Source organism: Eleutherodactylus coqui, chromosome 2 (genome assembly GCF_035609145.1).
Source record: "Eleutherodactylus coqui strain aEleCoq1 chromosome 2, aEleCoq1.hap1, whole genome shotgun sequence".
NCBI classification, from domain to species: domain Eukaryota; kingdom Metazoa; phylum Chordata; class Amphibia; order Anura; family Eleutherodactylidae; genus Eleutherodactylus; species Eleutherodactylus coqui.
The window spans coordinates 111,116,737-111,141,167 of NC_089838.1; the positions used below are offsets into that span (position 1 = coordinate 111,116,737).

General features: G+C 44.2%; 1 protein-coding gene across 3 annotated transcripts in view; it reads right to left on the reverse strand.

Moving 5' to 3' along the window:
- Positions 1 to 24,431, reverse strand: part of UNC5A (unc-5 netrin receptor A) — a 374,244-nt gene that overhangs the window by 164,786 nt on the left and 185,027 nt on the right. For all 3 annotated transcript variants that reach the window (XM_066591340.1, XM_066591341.1, XM_066591338.1), the window contains exon 2: positions 2,141 to 2,392. In XM_066591340.1, coding sequence (XP_066447437.1) covers positions 2,141 to 2,392 — 252 coding nt within the window. The remainder of the gene's footprint in view (positions 1 to 2,140; positions 2,393 to 24,431) is intronic.

Sequence of the window (24,431 nt, forward strand, 5' to 3'; positions counted from 1 at the left end):
ATCCAGCTGCCTGATTCTTCTCCTTCCTGTGAGGTTACGTACATTAGGTTGGCAGTCTGCCAATGTATGTTAAGTCACAGCTCACAGGCCAGCAGGAGGACTGCCTATCTTCTTCAGAGATGGCTCATGCGAGCTGTGTCTGAAATAGATTACAATTCCTTCCTAGGCAGTGAAGCTACAGCACAGGGATATGACCTTCACTGACCCAGCAGGAAGGAGTTTATGATGAGCAGCCTTCATAACAAGCTGGTCCCAGCCTGCAGTGAGCTGACCTGGGGCAGGGGAGAAGCTCAACCAGGAGAAGATGTCATAAGGAGACAGACAGGGAAGGAATAGGTAAGTTTAGATAATTTTTTTTTTTAATGACAAAACCCCTTTAATCCTCCCTGTGAAAAACATTTCTCCATGGTGTCATCTCTTGTAAACCTGCAGGACAATCTCTGCTCTCTCTGCCTCTTTCACAGCTTAATGCAGCAGCATCACACAGTCCTTTTGCAGCCCAAATCATTGCTCCTTGCAGTATCACCTATTGGGTTAAAATATAGGACCTCATATCCCTCAGCATCCTACTATATCTATTATGCAGTCTTCTGGCAAACTCCATTTGCGACGGCTGCCACAACCCATTGCAGGCTGTGGTGGACACAGTAGTCACTACTACTGCTCTGCAATCAGTTTCCTCTCATATACAAATTGCTTAGATGACTGCCATGATCTTACATAGGGGTGGGGCTTAACTTCCACACCGAGACCTTGAACCTTGCAGATCCTTCTGGACAATCTCACAAGGGGGACCTCCCCCTCTTACACACTTGCCCTTCTAATGGGTTCATCTGCGCAGTGATGTGAAAGACACATCATGGAAGGGGAAGAACCTCCTCCCAGCAGCACTCTCCTCTTCTCATTAATGTTAGTCTGGAAGGGAGCAGGGCCTAATGCTGCAACCATCGGCCACATGCCAGAGCGGCTGTAAGCTGCTGCATCTGTAAGTGGGTAGCAGAGCCGAGACCTTGAACCTTGCAGATCCTTCTGGACAATCTCACAAGGGGGACCTCCTCCCCCTCTTACACACTTGCCCTTCCAATGGGTTCATCTGGGCAGTGATATGAAAGACACATCATGGAAGGGGAAGAACCTCCTCCCAGCAGCACTCTCCTCTTCTCATTAATGTTAGTCTGGAAGGGAGCAGGGCCTAATGCTGCAACCATCGGCCACATGCCAGAGCAGCTGTAAGCTGCTGCATCTGTAAGGGGGTAGCAGAGCGCCGCTCACCCCCCTTAGGTAATCTCCTGAAAACAAAAGGATCAGGCAGTTGAAATTCAACTGCCCACACCTTGCCATAGGAGGGGAAAGTTGAGAGACTGCCATACACAATAGATAATTGGTTGGTCCTGCAGAAATCAGCGGGTTTGGCCAATCTAGATCTACAGTAATGTGTAAGGTCACCATTAGATGACTGTACATCAACGGCAGCGTGAAAGTCTTGATCTTGAGATCTGTGGATTCTCAACAAGAAATGTGTCATAAAACGTAATCCACAGAAAATCCATTTTAAAGAAACTTCCTTAAACCTCCTTAATAAAACCCCTTCATTAATGGTATCACTTGATTCCCGATCCAATCCTTACTGGTTCTAAATGATGTCTAGATTCTATACCTCAGAATGCATTTGAAATCTGGCCTAGCATGGAACACAGCTAAAATGTAGAATTGCACTTGTACACGATAAGTGGCATTTCCACAAATCTAAGACCCCCTACATATTTTCAGCTCTCGACATGATTCCCTTCAGTCTAGTACTAAAACATTGAATGGAAACTCACAACAGAATTTTCTCTACACTTTCATACGGGAAGAATTTTGTGTACGGCGGCATTAGTTGTGACTCCGACCTTCTCCTTGCACCAGACAAAAAAAGGTTACATGTTATGTACGGCGGACTGGTACAAAGTACATAACTTTGTCATCAGTTGTTTCCTACTGAAGCACAAAATAACTGGCAACTCAACACAACTGATATATGTGCAACCAGCCTTAGCTGTATATGAATGGAAAGCCGGTGCTATATAAATAACATTACTGCATTATGATGGACATAGTTTGAATTGACATATATCAGCATTATTCTTTCCTGCATTACCCGTACTGCGGTCTGCACTGTGCTGAATCACATGGTCACTCTGGTGGACCCACTCTCCATTGCATTTGAAGTAGACTTGCGTGGCTGGGGTTGCTTTGCAGCTCAGGGTCACCGGCTTGTTCTTCACAATGAAAACATCCTCGGGTTCTAAGAGGAAGTGTGGTAGCAATTCCCCTCCTTGTCCTCCCAGACTTGCTGCACCAGGCATTGGCATGGGAAAAGGATTCACTGGCCCCGAGCTCTGCTGGCATCCTGAAATCAGAGAACATGAGGAGGCTATTGAGTGTATTGCTCGCCTGCTGCCTGCACATTGTATGCATTAGCACTGCTCCACATCTCTTCTTATCTTCCTCAATCACCTACAAGCCTCAAGCTATTTTACACTGCTATATTCATCTTGCTATTGATTTTCATGTTTTAAGCAATGACAAATGTTGCATTAAAAGATGCAATAAAAGGAATGGACATTAAATTAAACTATATCCGTGTTACACATTCACAAACCACTGGTTTAAAAATGGTTTATTTCTTAACTATTTCCTTCCCATGAGCTGACCAAGAAGAAAAGACAAACGACAGAATCTATAGTATACTCACAATTTAAAAGGCACCCACTAAGAATGCTCTACATTAGCACAGCGAATTAAAAGGAAACTTACTCTAGAGATTATTTCCTGCCTTATTGCTCAGTGGGATTCCGATTCAATATTCATTTTATTATTATTACCGTGTTTCCCCGAAAATAAGACAGTGTCTTATATTAATTTTTGTTCAAAAAGGTTTAACGTTTTTACATGTATAGCTGCCTGGACACAATTTAAATTGAGTTTTTAAATTAACTGTTAGCAGGGCTTAATTTTGGAGTAGGGCTTATATTTCAAGCATCCTTAAAAAGCCTGAAAAATCATTTTGCATCCTCAAAAATTCTGGAAAATCATGCTATGTCTTATTTTCAGGGTATGTCTTATTTTCAGGGAAATGGGGTAATAGTTAGTGTCATGGAATGTAATAGTAATAAAACAGTCAGTAAATATGCCAATGGTTATTCTCATATTGTATATGGAAAACCCTTCTCCTGTCCCATGTCAGGGCTACACACATACACATTCTCACAATCTTGCCATTTTGCGACGGTTACAGGGACATGTAACAGAATTTTTGTGTTTTAACTCTGACTCGCATGCATATTACACACTGATATATTAACCCTTGCTTGGTCCTAGACTTTAAAATTGCACCATCATAAAAATATAGCACAGGTTTAAAACTCCTGTAATCTAGCATGTCGAGTGCTTGGCTGTCTACTGACAGCCAGGCTCCTGCTGTAATGGCCAGTAGTTGAGAAACCTGTGTTCATGATCATCTAAGGCCTTCCATGCTGCGATCAATAGTGATCATGGCATGTAAGTGGCTGACAGGGGGGAGGGGTCTCCCCCTGTTACCCATCAGCACCCTGCAATGTGATCATGAGATGCCATCAGCTTTCCATGGCAGCAGGAGGTCTGACAAAGGTTTTCATGTCGGCCATGTTACTCAGTCTATCAGACCCTGCCTTAGGCAGAGTCTAATAGGTTGACATGATATGCATAGTCTACTGCATTACAGAAGTAATGCAGTGTACTATGCTAATGATCCAACAATCACATCTTCAAGTCTGCTTGAGGGACTAAAAAATATCATTAAAAAAGTTCAACACAGTTTAGCCCAAAAAAGCATTTTAACCGCACTTAACACAAAAAAAATACACAAAATCAGTATTGTCATGTTCGTAACAACCTGAAAAACGAAAATATTTTGTTACTTATCCCACATGGTGAATGACATAAAATATAATTTTAAAGCATGTCAGAATTACTACTTTTTGTCTGTCTGCCTCACAAAAGGGATATCAAAAAGTTACATGTACCCCAAAATGGTATCCATGAAAACTACAACTCTTTCCACAAAAAAAAAAAGATGTGATATAGCTCTGTAGGTGGAGAAATAAAAACGTTATGATGAAAAAAACTAAGAAAATAGCTTGGGTATTAAGGCTCAAAATAGGCCAGTCGCTAAAGGATTAAACATTGCTTTGCAGCAAATTCTTCAGATTTTCAGATCAGTTTGAGGTTAATACATTGCTGGTCAGCGCTATACATAACTGCTGTTAGGACTGGTTTTCCTTCTACTATTATGTGTACAAGCACTTCTAGCGATAATTACTTCATGTTCTTGAACTGAAAAATTGTGTTCAATTGATATAAATCACTGCCTGTTGTCATTAATATCACATGTATACAAAAAATAGCGTCATAGGAATCAATGGCCTGCAAATGCCAGACGGCAGTCCACCTCGGTAGAAAGAATTTGTTCACGCACTGTGGAAAAATCAATATATCTAAGCAGCTACTAGACTCACAATGTAAAAACAGAGCTAAGCACCAGTAGGAAAGCTTCAAGTGTATCTGTCATTTCTGGTGACTCTTCAGAACAAGCTGCCATGTGTGTACATGAGGAATACGGGCTTCTTCACATGGCGTGTTTTAGTCCCGTTATGCGGCAGTGATTATAATGGGGTCAAACTAAACCACTGATTTCAACATTTTCATTTTTACTAGCAGTATTTTGGCCCGTTAATACTACGTGCGAGAAAGATAGGGCAGGACGTGTCTTCCTGCTGTCCCCATTTAGGTAGGACTGTCCTGCTTTGGGACTCTGTATCTCACTTTTACCCGGGACCACAGTGGGACAGCCATTTGTCCTGCTTTTGGGACATCTGTTTTGCTTTTGTCCCGCTTTCGGGATGTCTGATTACCAGCTGGGGTGTTCCCTGGCTTCCAGTTTCCAGCGGCTTGGTCAGGTGTGGCGCTGCTGATCAGATGATGCTGGTCAGGTGGGACCACTACAGGCCGCTAGGAACCGTTAGCCAGGGAGTGCTGACAGTAGAAAGCCTTTGGAGGAGGTGAGGGGGAGCGCTGTATTATATGAAATCAGCTGCAGATACGCGGCTGATTTCCAGTCAAAATCCGCTCCAATTGTAGAGATTTTGACAGTTTTTTGGATGCAGAAATGCTGCAGAATTTGCTCCTGTCCTTTTTGAAACGACCCTGTACATTTTATAACAACGGAGCTAAAATCAGACGTCATGGTAAGCCCCACCCCTGACCACACCTCTTTGTTCCACTTTGACCCTGGGAAAATCTGCTCACCTTATATTAATACAGTACTGGGGTGAGACAATAAAATACTTAGGGTCTGTTCAGAGAGTGAGGTTAAGTCCCATTTTTAACAATAGTTACTGAAAAACCACATCACCGTGTTTTTCTCTAGGAAATTGCAACAAAACCATGGCATTTCAATATCGTTTCACAGTAACTGCTGAAAAATGTCACTTTATGACTTTGTCTCAGTAAATCCTTACTAAAGTCTATAGCAGTGTCTGTTTCTCTGTCACTCTGCAGCTGATCCCTCTTCCTCCTCTCCATAGATTTCTATGGGCAACAATTGTAACCTGATCCCTCAGTAAAGACGACAATCCATCTCATCTTCACTACTGTCAAGGTGGATTTTATCAGTTAATTAAGTGTAAATACTCTGTGCAAGAGGCAGGAGAGGAGAAGAGGCTGATAAGTGGAGAAAGAGGTATTTTTCTGTAATAAGATATATTACACAGTTTGTCATTTTTGCTTGAACTATTGATTTAAGCAAAGTTTGTTCAATTGACAGACAAAAACAGAGTTTGTTGGAACCAATTAAATTCTGTACTATATCCTACATGCTGAATATGCAAAATCACATGGCTGTAACTCATCTTTATTGGCTTTTTAAAGCACACATTGGTTCAACCTAAAGTTGATAGGACTTGCTTTTAAGGAAAATGAATCATTTATCATTTCATTACAGTACTGTGTAAACGTTTTAGCCAGGTGCGGAAAAATGCTGCAAGGTTAAAACTTCTTTCAAAAATAGAAGGCAACTGATTGACCTCAAATTTATTCTGCAGCAGGATAATGACCCCAAACATAAAGCCAATGTCATTAACAACTATCTTCAGTGTAAATAAGAACAAGGAGTCCTGGAAGTGATGATGGGCCTTCACAGAGCCTTGATCTCAACATTGAGTCTATCTAGTATTACATGAAGAGACAGGATTTGACCAAGCCTACATCCACAGAAGATCTGTCGTTAGCTCTCCAAGATCTCTAGAGCAACCTCCCTGCAAAGTTCCTTCAAAAACAAGTATACCTAGAAGAATCAATGCTGTTTTGCTGGCAAAGGGCGGTCAGGCCAAATAATGATTTACATTTCTAATTTGTTCATTCACTTTACATTTTATCAACTGACTACAAACTATTAACACTTCTACTTTTGAAAGCAGTCTTTAGGCTCATTTACATGCAAAGACAATCTTTCAAATGATTGAAAGATTAACAGTTCTAGCGATCATTTTGCATAAAGTACTAATGGGCACTAATGCCCATTAGCACGTTATCAGAGTTACATCAATGCAGCATGGATGCAAGATGGTGTCCTGATAAAAACTGCAACACACTCACAGCATTTGCAGGGATCAATTGCACCTCTCCAAGTAAAGATGGAAGGACACATGTCCTTTACTAATTAGGGAAAGTGGGGAACCCCTGCCTAAAAGCAGGGTGATTGTCCTGATAAGGATAGCTCCACTGTCTTCATCTAGGACCTGGCTATTTCTAATTAGGAACCTGAGAGATGCACAAAACACAGGACACAACACTGTTCACACACACTGAACACAGAACACGACAGTTCAGACTTCATGTCTGGCCAACTGCACAGACATACGGAGCAAGTCGCTGTTTACACCAACATACAAGATCATGCATACCACACAGAACAGGAACCCTAACCAGAACTCACATGCATAAAGGTAGAAAACTATAACTAGTCCAAGTCTCCTCACACCAAGGGGAAAGAGAGTCAGCCACCGTATTGAGATACGGGGAACAGTGTCAGGCATTACCCATCTGACACACACAAGACATCAGAAGTCCGGAGGCTGCACCTGCCAAGGGAAAGGGAGAAACCTGCAGGGGCATGGACAAGCATGGACACCATACCACGCACTACTCAATGCACGCACCCCAGACAGCAGGGATAGAAGGGACAACAGGTTCCAGACCATCTTCAGGAATGGTGAGAGAGACACTTCAGACAAGCATGCGTAACACCAGTTCTGAGTGGATTTACAACAGAGTAAAACAGTGAAGCACTAAAATGACCAGCATCTACTACCAAGAGGTGCTGGTTATTATATGCAGCAGACGAGAGGGGATTAACTGGAGAAACACCACACCTAGCCAGCTCAATTAACCCTCACCTGTGAAGCTGTGCTCATGGAAACCTGTGGAAGCAGAGGTCTCAGATGTACAACCTAGCAATCAGCTTTATTTGCATGTAAATGAGCCTCCAGCAGCTGTTTGCAAATCCCAGCATGTGGTCTGAACTTTGCACTCAGCTGCATTGTCTTTGCAGGGGCTGCCACGGGCTGTCAGCTGAATACAATGTAATCTGCTACGCCCGTGGATAACACAGCCTGCAGTCCCTGCTATCTCTCTCTTCGGCTGAGCGATGGATGTTATGCTCACCTAAAAATCATCATTTAGGTGAAGAGTGAAAGATGGAAGAATTTACACACAATGATTATTGCTCAAAAGCCATCTTTTGAATGAATTTTGAGTGATAATCGTTGCGTGTAAATGAAGCTTTACTTTGCAGATTTTTTTACACACCTGCCTAAAACTTTGACACAGTACTGTGCATAGTTCTTCTGTTTTCCATAGTGGAGGTCGCAGAAAACGTAATTGGAACTAACGATGTATATAGAGAACAGTAAAGTCCTATATAAAAATGTAAAACAGAGCCCATTAATACTGCTGATAATTCATGCTCTTGCAGCCCATCTTGAGACTCAGTGGCCAAGCGTGCTGCTCACAATCACTTCTACTTCACTGGAAGAGAGAAAGGTATCAGTATTGTTTTGCTGTTTCATAACAGTTCTATGATTCTAGAAAAAGGACCTATGCAGGTTCAGAAAAGGGAGATAGAGCTAAACTGAGCTGGGCCCCCTTCTCATGGTGGCTGCATGGGCAGCCTTTACGATTTGTATGGCTTTGATTGCAATAGAACATAACCACAATGGTATAAATGGTGGATGGATCAGAGCCATGTGAATAAAATGATCATTGCACAATGATATAACAAGGAAATATCTAATTATTAGGACATACAGGCTTTCTATGATGAGGAGTGTCATCCTACAGTATACTTTAGTGAGTGATGCATGTGGCTGCTAATTGGTGGGTCCTGGTATAGATTTTCCGCCAGGACTCGGAAGCTTCCAGATGTACCTCCATTCTCTGTTGCATTTGGGGATTTTATAAGAGTAAAAATTGATGGCCCACCTAAAAGATAGGCCAACGATGTGTGATTGGTTGGGTCAAGGGATGCGTAAGGATTAGAGATGAGCGAGCATACTTGCTAAGGACAATTACTCGATCGAGCATTGTCCTTAGCGAGTATCTCCCCGCTCGGAAGAAAAGCTTCGGCTGCCGATGCGGGTGAGAGGTGAGTTGCGGCAGTGAGCAGGGTGGAGCGGGGTAGGGGGGGGGGGAGAGGGAGAGAGAGATCTCCCCTCCGTTCCTCCACGCTCTCCTCCGCCGCTGGCAGCCGAACCTTTTCTTCTGAGCGGGCAGGTACTCGCTAAGGGCAATGCTCGCTCAAGTAATTGCCCTTAGCGAGTATGCTCGCTCATCTCTAGTAAGGATGTATTGCTGTGTCTGGAAGAAACCTGAACAACATTTTACTACAGCAACTTTGTTCTACTGACCAGTGGGAGCCCCAGGGTTTGGACTCTTACTAATCATGTTTTAAGAATAGGCTGTCTATGTGTTTTCCTAGAAATCCACTTTGAGACATAGCTGCAGAGTTTCATAGTGACATAAAAATATTTATATGTGGCATAAGAAAGTGCATTTTCCGATATTCAGTCTTAGCTTTCTCTTGTATATGAATTTAATATTGAAGTAAAGCAATAAGCTGATAATGATCTGCAGGTTCTCTCTTGGTTTTTCTAACTTTCCTTACGCACAGACTCTTTTATCTAAAAGTGTACTCACATTTCATTTTGAAACATACACATTTTGCTCTGTGATGTCTAACATGATTTATTCTTTCATTTCTGCTCTATAATCTTCCAGACATCACGGCAAGTCACTACACACTTTTTGCTGCTTTTTCAAATAGATGCTCTTGTGTCATTAAAGTACCAGGTTCGTAGGTGTAAGTGCGATTTTTAAAGTTTTTTTTATGTGCAAAAATTACTGTATCATTTTAGCAACGTTGCTTAAAGGGTTGTTTCTAGAGATGAGAGAGTATACTCGCTAAGGCACATTACTCGAGCGAGTAGTGCCTTAGCCGAGTATCTCCCCGCTCGTCTCTAAAGATTCGGGGGCCGGCGCGGGTGACAGGTGAGTTGCAGCGGGGAGCGGGGCGGGAGAGAGAGATCTCCCCTCCGTTCCTCCCCGCTCCTCCCCGCCCCCCGCCGGCCCCCGAATCTTTAGAGGCGAGCAGGGAGATACTCAGCTAAGGCACTACTCGCTCATCTCTAGTTGTTTCGACTAAAAAGCTACTTTCACATGGCAGTATTTTGAGACAGGGTGGCATGAGGTACTCAGTTCCCTGCTGGGTTCAGGCATACTCCATGCAGAAGCCTGACTCAGCTCACATGCACCTTTGGTGGAGCTCTCCAACTCTTTCGACCACAGTAACAGCATCTGTGTCTCTGTTAACAAGGACTGGGAATAGGTAAGGACAGGCCAACACTGGGTCAGACCAGGCATGACTTTGAAGAGAATAACTGTTGCAAGGTTGTTGTTGCGTCAACCAAGAAACAGAAAGACAATCATGTCCATACCGCATACTGCTGAACTTTATAACGTCTATTCAACTGGTGACCTTCTTAGCATCAAACATGAAAAACACGCAGGTGATCTCAGGAACCAGTGGAATAGTAGTTGTTGCTCTCTCCAAACCTGATGAAATGTCCCAGATTCTTTTTCTGTTGGTCCATTTGGTACAACAGTGGATTTCTACTGTGCCTTTTAGGCAAAGGGCTTGATTTCCCATGTCTTGGCTCTGTTTTCAGTAGTGCTCAACTGCATCATCTATATGGTGATGGCCTAAATTCCGGTTCTGATTCCTGAGTCACTCACCTCTACCCTAACTTGAGCTAACATCATACAATATAATGTACAGCGTAAAATAGTAAAAGTAATATTAGAGGAAAACCTAAATATTTAATTCTTGTCAGTATTTGCCATTAGTATTTGTAAGCCAAAACAAGAAGTGTAACCTACAGAAAGTATAATGGAAAGATTTGTACTTATTGTGTAGCTTGCATCCACTTCTAGTTTTATTTCACTAATGATGATGTAAAATACTGACGACAATACTACCAGGTGAAAGTGGCCTTAGAAGTGATATCTTATTGCTAGGATATGCCTTAGCTTCTGATCAGTGACTATACAATTGCAGGCATCCCTTACGATCCTCAGAATAAAGTTTTATAGGGCACAGAGAATTGGAATCTGACCTTCGGGCCCTCCCCAACCTGAAAATGAAGGGATCAAAACTCTATCTGCTTATTTCTTGCAGACTAGTACTCTTGTCTACATTCCACATTACAAATTGGTACAGTTTTAAAATCCCCATCCACATATACTGTAGATTAATGTGGCCTTAAAGGCAATGTCCACATCTAAACTATTGATAACCTCTCATCAGAATAGATCATTAACAGATGATTGGTGTGGGTCAGCTGAGTCCCATCAATCAGCGGTTCATCAGGCCACTGTCAGTGTGTATGGAGCCGAAAGCAGAGAATTCTCAGCATCCCAGGTTGATATTGAATTCAATGGAAACAATGTCCGCAATACCAACTTCGGAAACTAAAAAGTGTACAAAGTAGAGATGAGCGAGAGTGCTCATTTAAGGCTGCTGCTCGAGTGAATAGCAGTCTTATCGAGTAATTGTGTACTCACTGGAGCTGCATGCGAGGGGGAAGGCGGCAGGGGGGGGGGGGGGACGGGAGGGAGCAGAGGTAGAGTGAGAGAGATCTCTCTCTTTCTCCCCCCGCTGACTCCCGCTCCCTCTCCGCTGGACCCCCCCCCCCCCCCGCATGCTGCTCCGGTGAGTACACAGTTACTCGATAAGACTGCTACTCGCTCGAGCAGCAACCTTAAACGAGCATGCTCGCTCATCTCTAGTACAAAGCTGTTTGCTTCAGGCTACATACACACTGACAGCGTCCTGACAAACAGCTGGTCCGCAGGGGTCCTGAACGGTGTATCCCACTGATCAACTATTGATAGACTTCAATAGTTCAGAGGAGGATAACCCCTTTGATGATCTATTCACTTTTGCTTAGCAGAATGAATCTAATTTTGTATTTTCAACCATTTCCAAAGTTTAAGTTCATATTCTAGAGTGAACAAAAAGTGAACCTATACTTACCGTATATAAGTATGAGTTAGATCTAAATAAATTTCTTTATATACTTCTAACATTGGAATCTCTACCTTTATGATCAGGAGAAATTCAATAATAGAGCAGATAACCTCAGGGAAATCACATTTGTAAACGACATCCTGTATTCTGCTGACGGATTCTCAGATCATAAAATTCCCTGCAGATACTCTATTATCGGTCTGTTCCCTATCATAAAGGAATCGTAGAGATAAAAGAAATATATTAGAGAATTGCTGTAAATGCAACTCCCTCATCGAAAAATAGAGGTGAGTCGACTCTGTAAAATCAGGCTTCTGTTAATTAACAATAGTCAAAGAAACAAAGAATAGAATTTGGCCTTAGTATCTAGTTGGTGACTCAGGCTATGGGGGGAATGGCTCCTTAGATTTGTACTCAGACATCTGGGATTGATGCAGCTATAACACAGACCAATAATTAGCTGGAATATATCCTTGTTCTGCTAGGCTCGCGTTTCTAAATAATACTTATCAGAAAGCAAAATCAGGGAGAACATGCAATCACATTATATGCAAGCTTTTACCTCTATTCTGTTTTTACCTTTGCAAGCCTTCAACTAACAGCATTAGAATTATTTTATGATTAGTTAAAACATATGCACTGGAACCTTTATCATCTTTACAACTATTCAGTGTTTCTCTGCTTTCAGAAATACAAGCACCATTAATTCTCAGAAGCTGAAATCTGGTTACATTAGTGAAAGAATTCAGCTGTCCTTTAGAATTGTAATACAAAGCCAATAATGACAAGAAGGCAGTACCCAAGGAATAAGTATATAAAGGAAAGGCTGGTTCTTCGCTCCAAGATGGAGAAGTGTGTATTAATAGCTCTTAAAAATGGAACCTGATAAAAGAAAATTCAGGGGGGCACTCATTTTTGGATCTATTTCTGACAAAATGTGGAAAGGCATTGTGTAGCCGGTAAAGAAAGGCCTAAGTTAGGCCTTTAACAACTTCTTTTAATAATGTACCACACTTTTCCAGTATGTGACATTAGTGTGACTGCAAAAGGGTTCATCTACTTTCACTCCCTCAGTCTTGCACTCCTTGCAAGATGAACTCAAATCAAACCGCAACACTTCCCACACACAGCAGATACATGCTGCCAGCTCTGGATTATTATTATTAGTCCAACCAGACATCTTGTTTCTGGAACCGTACAGATTCACAAATCCACATAGACATACACTACACTTTAGCAGTTAGAGGGTTAAACTATCTATCAAAGCCTACAAATTCTTTTAGAGCCTAGAAGGACCAAACTTATTAAAGTTTCAAGGTTTAATACAAGAAGTGCAGTGTTTACAGAAAGTAATAAAAATCACCAAATAAAATTACACACATGAAAGGCAAAACAGTTATAAAATAAAGGGGAATTAAATTAAGAACAAAATGACTTCTTGCCAATTCGCTTGGCTTGAGGTTGGCATGGAGATTCGTGGCAAGTCATGGACAGATCTGCAAAGCTAGGTAGCAATCTCCTGGCAACTGGCGCTGTGTCTGGGTTGATATCACATTTTATATCTACTGTATATCACATTTACATCTCTGTAAATGGAGAAAATAAGGCTGCTGTCAACAGATGGAAAAAAGACTAAAAGATCTGGAAAGTAGGTGCAACACTCTAAACTTAGTAGAACGTGGAGGTGATAGATAAACGACTTCTCGGATCCCCACAAACTCTTGGAAATTTGTCGCCCCCAGGTCTCCAATTGTTTGTATGTTTTAATCCAGCCGAATTGACAAAGAGGTGTGACCCTGAAACGCGTATCCACATGCTGGCTTTGCACATCCAATAAAAGAGAAGTTCTTCACCTTTTTATCCATGACCTTGGATTTCTACTAAGTTTAGAGTGTTGTGCCTACTTTCCAGACCTTTTAGTCTTTTCTCCTTGTTGCATCGATGCCCATCTAGGTGGAGCATTATCTGGCAGGCAGCACCTCCACCACTTCAAACATCTATTGTACCTCTATGATTGATAATCTTTTTCGGCTAATCAGGTTTTGGTCCACTCTTACTTTTTGCCTCTATCTTGGCTGTCAACAGAAGACACTCAATTCAACTCCCCATCACCATGTTGTGCTCCCTTTAGAAGTCCCCAATAATTCTGACAATTGCATATAGTGTCCAATTGGGGTATAACCTTATTTTGTGGAATTTATATGCAATCATGTGTCTTTTAATAGTTTTTAAGTTGATTACTTTTATAGTGTTATTCGATTTCTCAACTTAAGGGGTTTTTCAAAAAGTAAATATTGTTGGAGGTTAATATAGATGTCAACATATATTGCATCCCATTACTAAAAGTGTGAACGAACTGTGTTACTATTTGTCATGTACTGGACTGCCAAGGTTCTAATGACCTTAACTTAGACTGCCAAGTTAAGCAGTGCCATATTGCTGTTGCCCTATTTTACCACATTATGTGCTGACCACATTTATTTATAGGTACTATGAAGTATAAGCAGTTAACTGCCTGTTATCATACCCATGAAACCAAATTTAACACAAATGTGATAACTTTCTCTGACAAGTTATCATAAGCCATTACAAAGCTATTGTTATCTTACACAACAGAACTGTAAAGCAATTGAAAGGGCAATTAAAATGGGACCCAGAAACTTATTAAAACACTATGAGTCCTATTAAATTTGGCTACATCAGTATATTGCATGTGATTGGACGTTAATGCTGAGTGTAGCACCACAAGACTTCATCAAGGGTGGAATCAAAGACTGTAGTTAGGGTTACTTCACACACCTTAGGATATGTTGTTGTAATATATAATGACAGTATTAGGCTCCCAAAAAGGGCCAGTAAGCCCAAATGAAAATCAGAATGGAAACTATATGAGAGAGGACCTGTGCAAAGATAGGCGCAACCCTACTATATAGTGGTCAATGCTCCCTGGATATATAGATGCCAGATCCATCTAGGATGCAAACAACAGAAGCCAGAAATGTAAAGAATACCTACAAGTGCAAAATCGCCATGTCTTGAGGAGGTTATGTTGATGCACATCTAATATAGAAAAGCCTACGGGCTTTTTCTTGCACCACACTTTGACCCCTTTGCAGGACCTTTGGTGGATGATTTTGGTGTCATTAAATTTGTTAGATCCTCACAACCGATGTAAAATCATAAAATTTGAGTTTGATTGATTGAGTGAAGTGTCAGACCAGCTCAAAGTTGCAATGATAAGTGTAGCAGTGCCGTTGCTTCAGCCACTAGGGAGAGCGAAGCTTTGCTAAGTGAGCGCGAGAACCTTCACTGTCCCTGGTGGCTGGGCCCCATTTAAAACAGCTGGCCCCCTATTAAAAACATGTGGAAACCCCTGGATGCATGGCATTTTCACATGGAAATAGCCTCGCATCTATGTGGGGCTGAAGGAATTCTCTGGCATGGCTGTCATGGGGGCTTGCAATTTTCTCCCATTGTTTTCAATAGAGAAAGAGAGGGAGGGGGGAGAGAGAGGAAGGAAGGAAGGGAGGAGGAGACAGAAACATATTTAGCTCTGCTACATGCAGGTATATACACTTAGCTCTGCTACACGCATGTATATACACCCAGCTCTGCTACACACAGGTAAATACACTCAGCTCTGCTACACACAAGTATACAGTGGTCTAAAGCTCAGTGACTGTATTATCTCTCTGTAGTAGATGCAATCTGTGGAGTATAACAGAGATACAAGATATTACCGAAGGATACACCGAATACACTGGGGGCTCCACAGTAACATATACTATACTAAGTGATGTAATATACCGACATGTAATATACACTAATTGACTGTTGCCATGTCCCCAAAATGTGGAAGAGCAAGCCATGGACGGTGAATAGTTCAAGCCGACTCTTCGATTTGACAGTTCTTAAAACATTTACAACCAGCTCTGCAAACATTTTATGTTCGCGTAGCCAATCTAGTTATTTAAAAAAAATCTCACAGGATCTCACTGTAATTCAAACTATCCTTTGTTCCCCTGTTTTCGGTTCAACTTCCCTGTGAATCTACAGACACTGCAACCAAAAAGCTAAGTCCCATACAAAGAGACCATAACCATTAAGCTGTGTGCCTTCAGTGAGAGACTGTTTTTTGTGACATGCAACTGCCAAGTCATTGTAAGTGACCTCTTAGAAACATTACAACTACCAATCCTTGTAACATTACTGCAACTACCAAGATCTGTACCTTGTAAGCAACAAGCTTGTGCACATTATGGCTGTGATTGCTACGCTTTCAGCCTCCTGTGTAGGAAAGTACTAGGTTTACCACTGATGTCTGCTTTACTTATGGCACCATCCTCAAGTGGAGCTCTCTAAATCGATCAAGGACCGCACCTAGGAGCAGACCCTCTTATGCACTATTTATTAAGACAACTTTGTGTCTTTTCTTCTGGAAGTAAATAAGAACCTCTCCCTTCAGAGACTGCAGGGAATTGCAACGTGTAACCTAATAACGTTACATTAGTCAATGCTTACAACCTGGGCATCAACATTTGTAAGATTTTGCCTTTAATATTAATTAATATTAATAGAGTATTAATATTTTTAGACACTATATTCCAATATAAATGCTTAGTCAATAATAAAGACAATAATTATAACAATTTTATGATGATGAACATTCATAAATCGCTGCCAATATTGCCGTACAGGAGAAGGCAGCATTTTATTGCTTCCACATAATGCAAAAATATTCAGTGGCAACCATCAAACAAACAGGATCTGCAAGAATGTGACTATTGAACGTAATTTATATGCATGGTCTATTGAGTATTTATAGAACAGGAAATAGAAATAAATATCTACTTTCCATGAATAATATGCATTGTCATTAATGGACGTATCCTGCTCAACCTTCCAGCTTCTTCATTCTTACTTAATTCTCTGAGCGAAAAGGTCATTTTAGAGCAATACTTCTGGGTGTTCCAGCACAATCTCCTAATTGAGGACACCTCACTGTTTTCCTTTACGGTTAAGAATTTGCATGGAGGGCTCTGTCAATTTTGTTTGTCACCCTTTGTGATAAGCTTACTAGATCACTATTGGTTGCGGCATTTAATGGAGATAACTCGCTAAATGGTAATCCAAAGGATATTGGAGCTGAGCTGTAGCACTCTTTGGCAATCTAGTTATAGCATTGTGGTTAGTACTTTGAAGGGATAAAATGTATCATTAGAAACTTACTTAAATTAGGTTTTTATTGTAAACGTACTTTTTATAGATTTTGGTAGTGGGTTTTTATGTAACTATCCATATTCAAAATTCTTACCTATTCCAGTCAATAGTTTAGACAACGTAACAAGGAAGGAACTACAAATGCCAAGACCGATATGCTCTTCACTACATCAACAATCCAAATCACAAAGGGGGGAAGATACATAACTAAAACTTAATTTTAATAGATAATGGATTATGAAAAATTCTATAATTAGAGATGAGCGAGCACGCTCGGATAAAGCAGTTACTCGAGCGAGCATCACTCTTCTCGAGTATCTGCTTACTGGTCCGAGCAGGCTCGGGGGCGCGGTGTGGGGTAGCGGGGGTTAGGGAAGGGAGAGATAGATCTCACTCATCTTTACCTATAATCTTAACAATCAGATAAATAGGTTCCCTCCAAAATGCACAAACAAATCATGCATAAAGCTAAAACTGGCACCATAATTTAATCATATTCCTCATATTGGTGATATCCTATGTTAGTCTTATTCTTCTTGAAGGCCATGCTCATCATTATGAGGATTCCATGCAAGCAAAATTGGATAAAGGGATAAGAGGGATCATCTATCCCTACTAGACCCTTTATGGCTCCAACATGGGGTAGCTGTCCTGACAAGAGTGACCTCCACCGGAATCTTACCCTTCAATGGGAGATTCCGTTATAGTCCTGTCAGAAAATATACATTTATGGACACTTTTCTGCGTATTAACTATTATTCAGTGAAGCTGCTATAAAGCACATATACTGGATCCTAGCTCAGAAGTTCAGTTTTAAATCCTTCTAGAGTTTTCAGAGGCACAAACCACAATACATATGTTCCCCTTCCCAAAAAATAGATACAGTGGCTCACCTTAGTCACCTATACAGTAATAATTCCTCATTGTTCCCACCATAGCATAATGCCTCCTTTGTGTCTTACAGTAATAGCAACCTTCTTTGTGCCCCTACACCATAATACCCTCTTTGTACCCCCACAAAGTGATAATTGCTCTCTTTGTGCCCCATAGTAATAGTACCCCTATCCATATCCCAAAGTAATAGGTCCCGTTTTACTGCAAGAAGGTAATAGTGCTCCACAAAGTAATAGTGATCTCTATGTGTCTCCATAATGTCATAGTCTTTCCTTTATTTCTTCTTCTTATAATAGTGGTCCCTCTATGTCCCCACAAATAATAGTGGTCCCTTTGAATCTGTTCCAAATAATAGTGGTCCTTCTGTGTCTCCACAAGATAAAAGTGGTCCCTCTGTGCCTTTCCCAAGTAATAGTGATCTATCTGTGTCCCCCACAAAGTAGTAGTGTGTCCTCTGTGTCCCCAAAAACTAACAGTGGTCACTCTGTGCCACACACAGTTAACTGTACTTTTAAATATTTAAGGGATGTTCACTAGAGATGAGCGAACGTACTCGTCCGAGCTTGATACTCGTTCGAGTTTTAGCGTGTTCGAGATGCTCGTTACTCGTGACAAGTACCACGCGATGTTCGGGTTACTTTCACTTTCATCTCTGAGACGTTAGCGCGCTTTTCTGGCCAATACAAAGACAGGGAAGGCATTACAACTTCCCCCCTGCGACGTTCAAGCCCTATACCACCCCCCTGCAGTGAGTGGCTGGCGAGATCAGGTGTCACCCGAGTATATAAATCGGCCCCTCCCACGGCTCGCCACAGATGCGTTCTGCCAGAGATCAGGGAAAGTGCTGTTTTGCTGGAGTTGCTATAGGGAGAGTGTTAGGTGTTATTTTAGGCTTCAAGAACCCCAACGGTCCTTCTTAGGGCCACATCTAACCGTGTGCAGTAGTGTGGAGGCTGCTTTTTGCAGTGTTGCACATTTTTTTTTTTGTATATCAGCCGTGCAGAGCATTGCGTCCAGCAGTAATTTTACATTGTCCAGGGCCAGTAGTGGTGAGGCAGGGACAGAAGACATATTTAGTGTATATGGGCAGTGGGCCTTTCCAAAAACATTTGGGAAAGAAATATATTTGGGCTGCCTGTGACCGTCCTCAGTGTACTGGGTCTCTGCTGGGGGTAGTTGTCCTAATTCATACGCAGCCAGCTAAGTGTTACAGCAGGCTTGCGCAAAATTATTTCCTGGCTCTGTGTTGGCTGTTACATCACCGCTGTATTCCAGTCCACAGTGCAACAGTCTGCAGTTATTTTACATACTCCAGGGCCAGTAGTGGTGAGGCAGGGACAGAAGACCTATTTATTCAATATAGGCAGTGGGCCTTTCCAAAAACATTTGGGAAAAAAAATCTATTTGGGCTGCCTGTGACTGTCCTCAGTGTACTGGGTCTGTGCTGGGGGTAGTTGTCCTCCTAATTCATACGCAGCCAGCTAAGTGTTACAGCAGGCTTGCGCAAAATTATTTCCTGGCTCTGTGTTGGCTGTTACATCACCGCTGTATTCCAGTCCACAGTGCAACAGTCTGCAGTTATTTTACATACTCCAGGGCCAGTAGTGGTGATGCAGAGAGAATAGACATATACAGTGTATATAGGCAGTGGGCCTTTCCAAAAACATTTGGGAAAAAAAATCTATTTGGGCTGCCTGTGACTGTCCTCAGTGTACTGGGTCTGTGCTGGGGGTAGTTGTCCTCCTAATTCATACGCAGCCAGCTAAGTGTTACAGCAGGCTTGCGCAAAATTATTTCCTGGCTCTGCTGTGCATTCCGTAAGCGAAGTCAGCCTCCAACCACAGGCCAATAAGCGGCACATTTAATTACAGCGGTCTGTTTCTGCACTACTGGTAATACACCATGCTGAGCGGTAGGGGTAGGCCTAGAGGACGTGGACGCGGGCGAGGACGTGGAGGCCCAAGTCAGGGTGTGGGCACAGGCCGAGCCAGTGCGGTGGCCAGGGGTAGAGGCAGGGCCAGACCGAATAATCCACCAACTGTTTCCCAAAGCGCCCCCTCGCGCCATGCCACCCTGCAGAGGTCAAGGTGCTCTACAGTGTGGCAGTTTTTCACAGAGACGCCTGACGACCGACGAACAGTGGTGTGCAACCTTTGTCGCGCCAAGATCAGCTGGGGAGCCACCACCACCAGCATGCGCAGGCATATGATGGCCAAGCACCCCACAAGATGGGACGAAGGCCGTTCACCGCCTCCGGATGCACCACTGCCTCTCCCCCTGTGCCCCAACCTGCCACTGAGATCCAACCCCCCTCTGAGGACACAGGCACTACCGTCTCCTGGCCTGCACTCACACCCTCACCTCCGCTGTCCTCGGCCCCATCCAGCAATGTCTCTCAGCGCAGCGTCCAGACGTCGTTAGCGCCACTGTTTGAGCGCAAGCGCAAGTACGCCGCCACGCACCCGCACGCTCAAGCGTTAAACGTGCACATTGCCAAATTGATCAGCCTGGAGATGCTGCCGTATAGGCTTGTGGAAATGGAGGCTTTCAAAAGCATGATGGCGGCGGCGACCCTGTGCTACTCGGTTCCCAGTTGCCACTACTTTTCCCGATGTGTCGTCCCAGCCCTGCACGACCACGTCTCCCGCAACATTGTACGCGCCCTCACCAGCGCGGTTACTGCCAAGGTCCACTTAACAACGGACACGTGGACAAGCACAGGCCGGCAGGGCCACTATATCTCCCTGACGGCACATTGGGTGAATTTAGTGGAGGCTGGGACAGAGTCAGAGCCTGGGACCGCTCACGTCCTACCCACCCCCAGAATTGCGGGCCCCAGCTCGGTGCTGGTATCTGCGGCGGTGTATGCTTCCTCCACTAAACCACCCTCCTCCTCCTCCTCCTCCAACGCAACCTCTGTCTCGCAATCAAGATGTGTTAGCAGCAGCAGCACGTCGCCAGCAGTCGGTGTCGCGCGGCGTGGCAGCACAGCGGTGGGCAAGCGTCAGCAGGCCGTGCTGAAACTACTCAGCTTAGGAGAGAAGAGGCACACGGCCCACGAACTGCTGCAGGGTCTGACAGAGCAGACCGACCGCTGGCTTGCGCCGCTGAGCCTCCGACCGGGCATGGTCGTGTGTGACAACGGCCGTAACCTGGTGGCGGCTCTGCAGCTCGGCAGCCTCACGCACGTGCCATGCCTGGCCCATGTCTTTAATTTGGTGGTTCAGCGCTTTCTGAAAAGCTACCCACACTTGTCATACCTGCTCGGAAAGGTGCGCCGGGTCAGCGCACATTTCCGCAACTCCAAGACGGACGCTGCCACCCTGCGGACCCTGCAACATCGGTTTAATCTGCCAGTGCACCGACTGCTGTGCAACGTGCCGACACGGTGGAACTCTACGCTCCACATGTTGGCCAGGCTCTATGAGCAACGTAGAGCTATAGTGGAATACCAACTCCAACATGGGCGGCGTAGTGGGAGTCAGCCTCCTCAATTCTTTACAGAAGAGTGGGCCTGGTTGGCAGACATCTGCCAGGTCCTTGGAAACTTTGAGGAGTCTACCCAGATGGTGAGCGGGGATGCTGCAATCATTAGCGTCACCATTTCTCTGCTATGCCTCTTGAGAAGTTCCCTGCAAAGCATAAAGGCAGATGCTTTGCACTCGGAAACGGAGGCGTGGGAAGACAGTATGTCGCTGGATAGTCAGAGCACCCTCATGTCTATATCTCAGCGCGTTGAGGAGGAGGAGGAGGGGGAGGAGCATGAGGAGGAGGGGGAAGAGACAGCTTGGCCCACTGCTGAGGATACCCATGCTGCTTGCCTGTCATCCTTTCAGCGTGTATGGCCGGAGAAGGAGGAGGAGGAGGAGGAGGAGGAGGAGGATCCTGAAAGTGATCTTCCTAGTGAGGACTGCCATGTGTTGCGTACAGGTACCCTGGCACACATGGCTGACTTCATGCCTTTCTCGTGACCCTCGCGTTACACGCATTCTGGCCACTACGGATTACTGGGTGTACACACTGCTCGACCCACGGTATAAGGAGAACCTGTCCACTCTCATTCCAGAAGAGGAAAGGGGTTCGAGAATGATGCTATACCACAGGGCGCTGGTGGACAAACTGATGGTAAATTTCCCATCCGACAGCGCTAGTGGCAGAAGGCGCAGTTCCGAGGACCAGGTAGCAGGGGAGGCACAGAGATCAGGCAGCATGTACAGCGCAGGCAGGGGAACATTCTCCAAGGCCTTTGCCAGCTTTATGGCTCCCCAGCAAGACTGTGTCACCGCTCCCCAGTCAATGCTGAGTTGGCGGGAGCACTGTAAAAGGATGGTGAGGGAGTACGTAGCCGATCGCACGACCGTCCTCGGTAACGCCTCTGCCCCTTACAACTAACTACTGGGTGTCGAAGCTGGACACGTGGCCTGAACTCGCGCTGTATGCCCTGGAGGTGCGTGCTTGTCCTGTGGCTAGCGTCTTGTCAGAGAGGGTGTTTAGTGCGGCTGGGGGAATCATCACGGATAAGCGTACCCGCCTGTCAACCGACAGTGCCGACAGGCTTAAACTCATCAAGATGAACAAAGCCTGGATTTCCCCAGACTTCTCTTCTTCACTAGCGGATAGCAGCGATACCTAAGCAATACGTAGGCTGCACCCGCGGATGGAAGCATCGTTCTTTATCACCATCAAAAACGGGGACATTTTTGCTTCTGTGTATAATATTCCTCCTCCTCCTCCTGCTCCTCCTCCTGAAACCTCACATAATCACGCCGAACGGGCAATTTTTCTTAGGCCCACAAGGCTCAGTCATATAATTTTTCTAAACAATTTTTATACGTTTCAATGCTCATTAAAGCGTTGAAACTTGCACCTGAACCAATTTTTATTTTAACTGGGCTGCCTCCAGGCCTAGTTACCAATTAAGCCACATTAACCAAAGCGATTAATGGGTTTCACCTGCCCTCTTGGTTGGGCATGGGCAATTTTTCTGAGGTACATTAGTACTGTTGGTACACCAATTTTTTGGGGCCCTCGCCTACAGTGTAATCCAATTAATTTTTTGCCCACCTGCATTACAGCTGACGTTACATCAGCTGTGCTGGGCACTGCAATGGGATATATTTATGTACCGCCGGTGGGTTCCAGGGAGCCACCCATGCTGTTGGTCCACACGGAGTTGTAACTACATGTGTCCACTTCTAAAGAACCCCAGTCTGACTGGGGCATGCAGTGTGGGCCGAAGCCCACCTGCATTAAACATGACATTACCTCAGCTGTGATGGGCAATGCTATGGGATATATTTATGTGCCGCCGGTGGCTTCCTGGCACCCACCCATGCTGTCGGTCCACAGGGACTTCACAATAGGGAGTTGTACCTGCCTGTGTCTATGAATTAAAAAGCCCGGTCAGGTTGGGGCATGCAGTGTGGGCCGAAGCCCACCTGCATTTAATCGGACGTTAGCTCTGCTGTCCAGGGCACTGCAATGGGATACATTTATGTACAGCCGGTGGGTTCCAGGGAGCCACCCATGCTGTGGGTGCACACGGAATTCCCATTGCAGAGTTGGGGATTCCCAGTTGTACCTGCCCGTGACTATTTATAAAAAAACGCCGTCTGACTGGGGCATGCAGACACCTTGACAGAATGATTAGTGTGTGGCACATAGGTTCCCCATTGCTATGCCCACGTGTGCAGCTCCTGATGGCGGTGGCACAGGGTTATATTTCTCATTGCTTCTGTACAGCATTGTGGGCTATCGCCCCGCCCCTTTTAAAGAGGGTCGCTGCCTAGCCGTGCCAAGCCTCTGCAGTGTGTGCCTGCGGTTCCTCCTCATGGCAGATGCATTTATAAATAGACATGAGTGTGGCGTGGCATGAGGGCAGCTGAAGGCTGCGCAGGGACAATTTGGTGTGCGCTGTGGACACTGGGTCGTAAAGGGGGGGGGGGGTGGGCAGCATGTAACCCAGGAGAAGTGGCAGCTGAGTGTCATGCAGGCAGTGATTGTGCTTTGTTGGAGGTAGTGTGGTGCTTAGCTAAGGTATGCATTGCTAATGAGGGCTTTCCAGAAGTAAAATTTGTTGGGAGGGGGGGGGGGGGCACTCTTGCCGCTATTGTGGCTTAATAGTGGGACCTGGGAACTTGAGATGCAGCCCAACATGTAGCCCCTGGCCTGCCCTATCCGTTGCTGTGTCATTCCCATCACTTTCTTGAATTGCCCAGATTTTCACAAATGAAAACCTTAGCGAGCATCGGCGATATACAAAAATGCTCGAGTCGCCCATTGACTTCAATGGGGTTCGTTACTCGAAACGAACCCTCGAGCATCGCGATAATTTCGTCCCGAGTAACGAGCACCCGAGCATTTTGGTGCTCGCTCATCTCTAATGTTCACACATTGTGGAATTAAAGCAGATTTTAAGCAGTGTAATATCCGCACCGAAAACAGCATCAAAATCCATGCAAAAAACTACTAGTGCAGATTTAGATATGGATTTTGATCCGGATTCTACAGCAAAGTTTGCCTCTTCAATTTAAATCTGCTGTGGATCCACATGAAAAGCGGATTTTGATCTAAATTTGGATGTGGATCTGCACCGAAACATGCTACATGTAAACACATCCTAATACTCTTCTTCCTTACACAGCTTGGCACACAG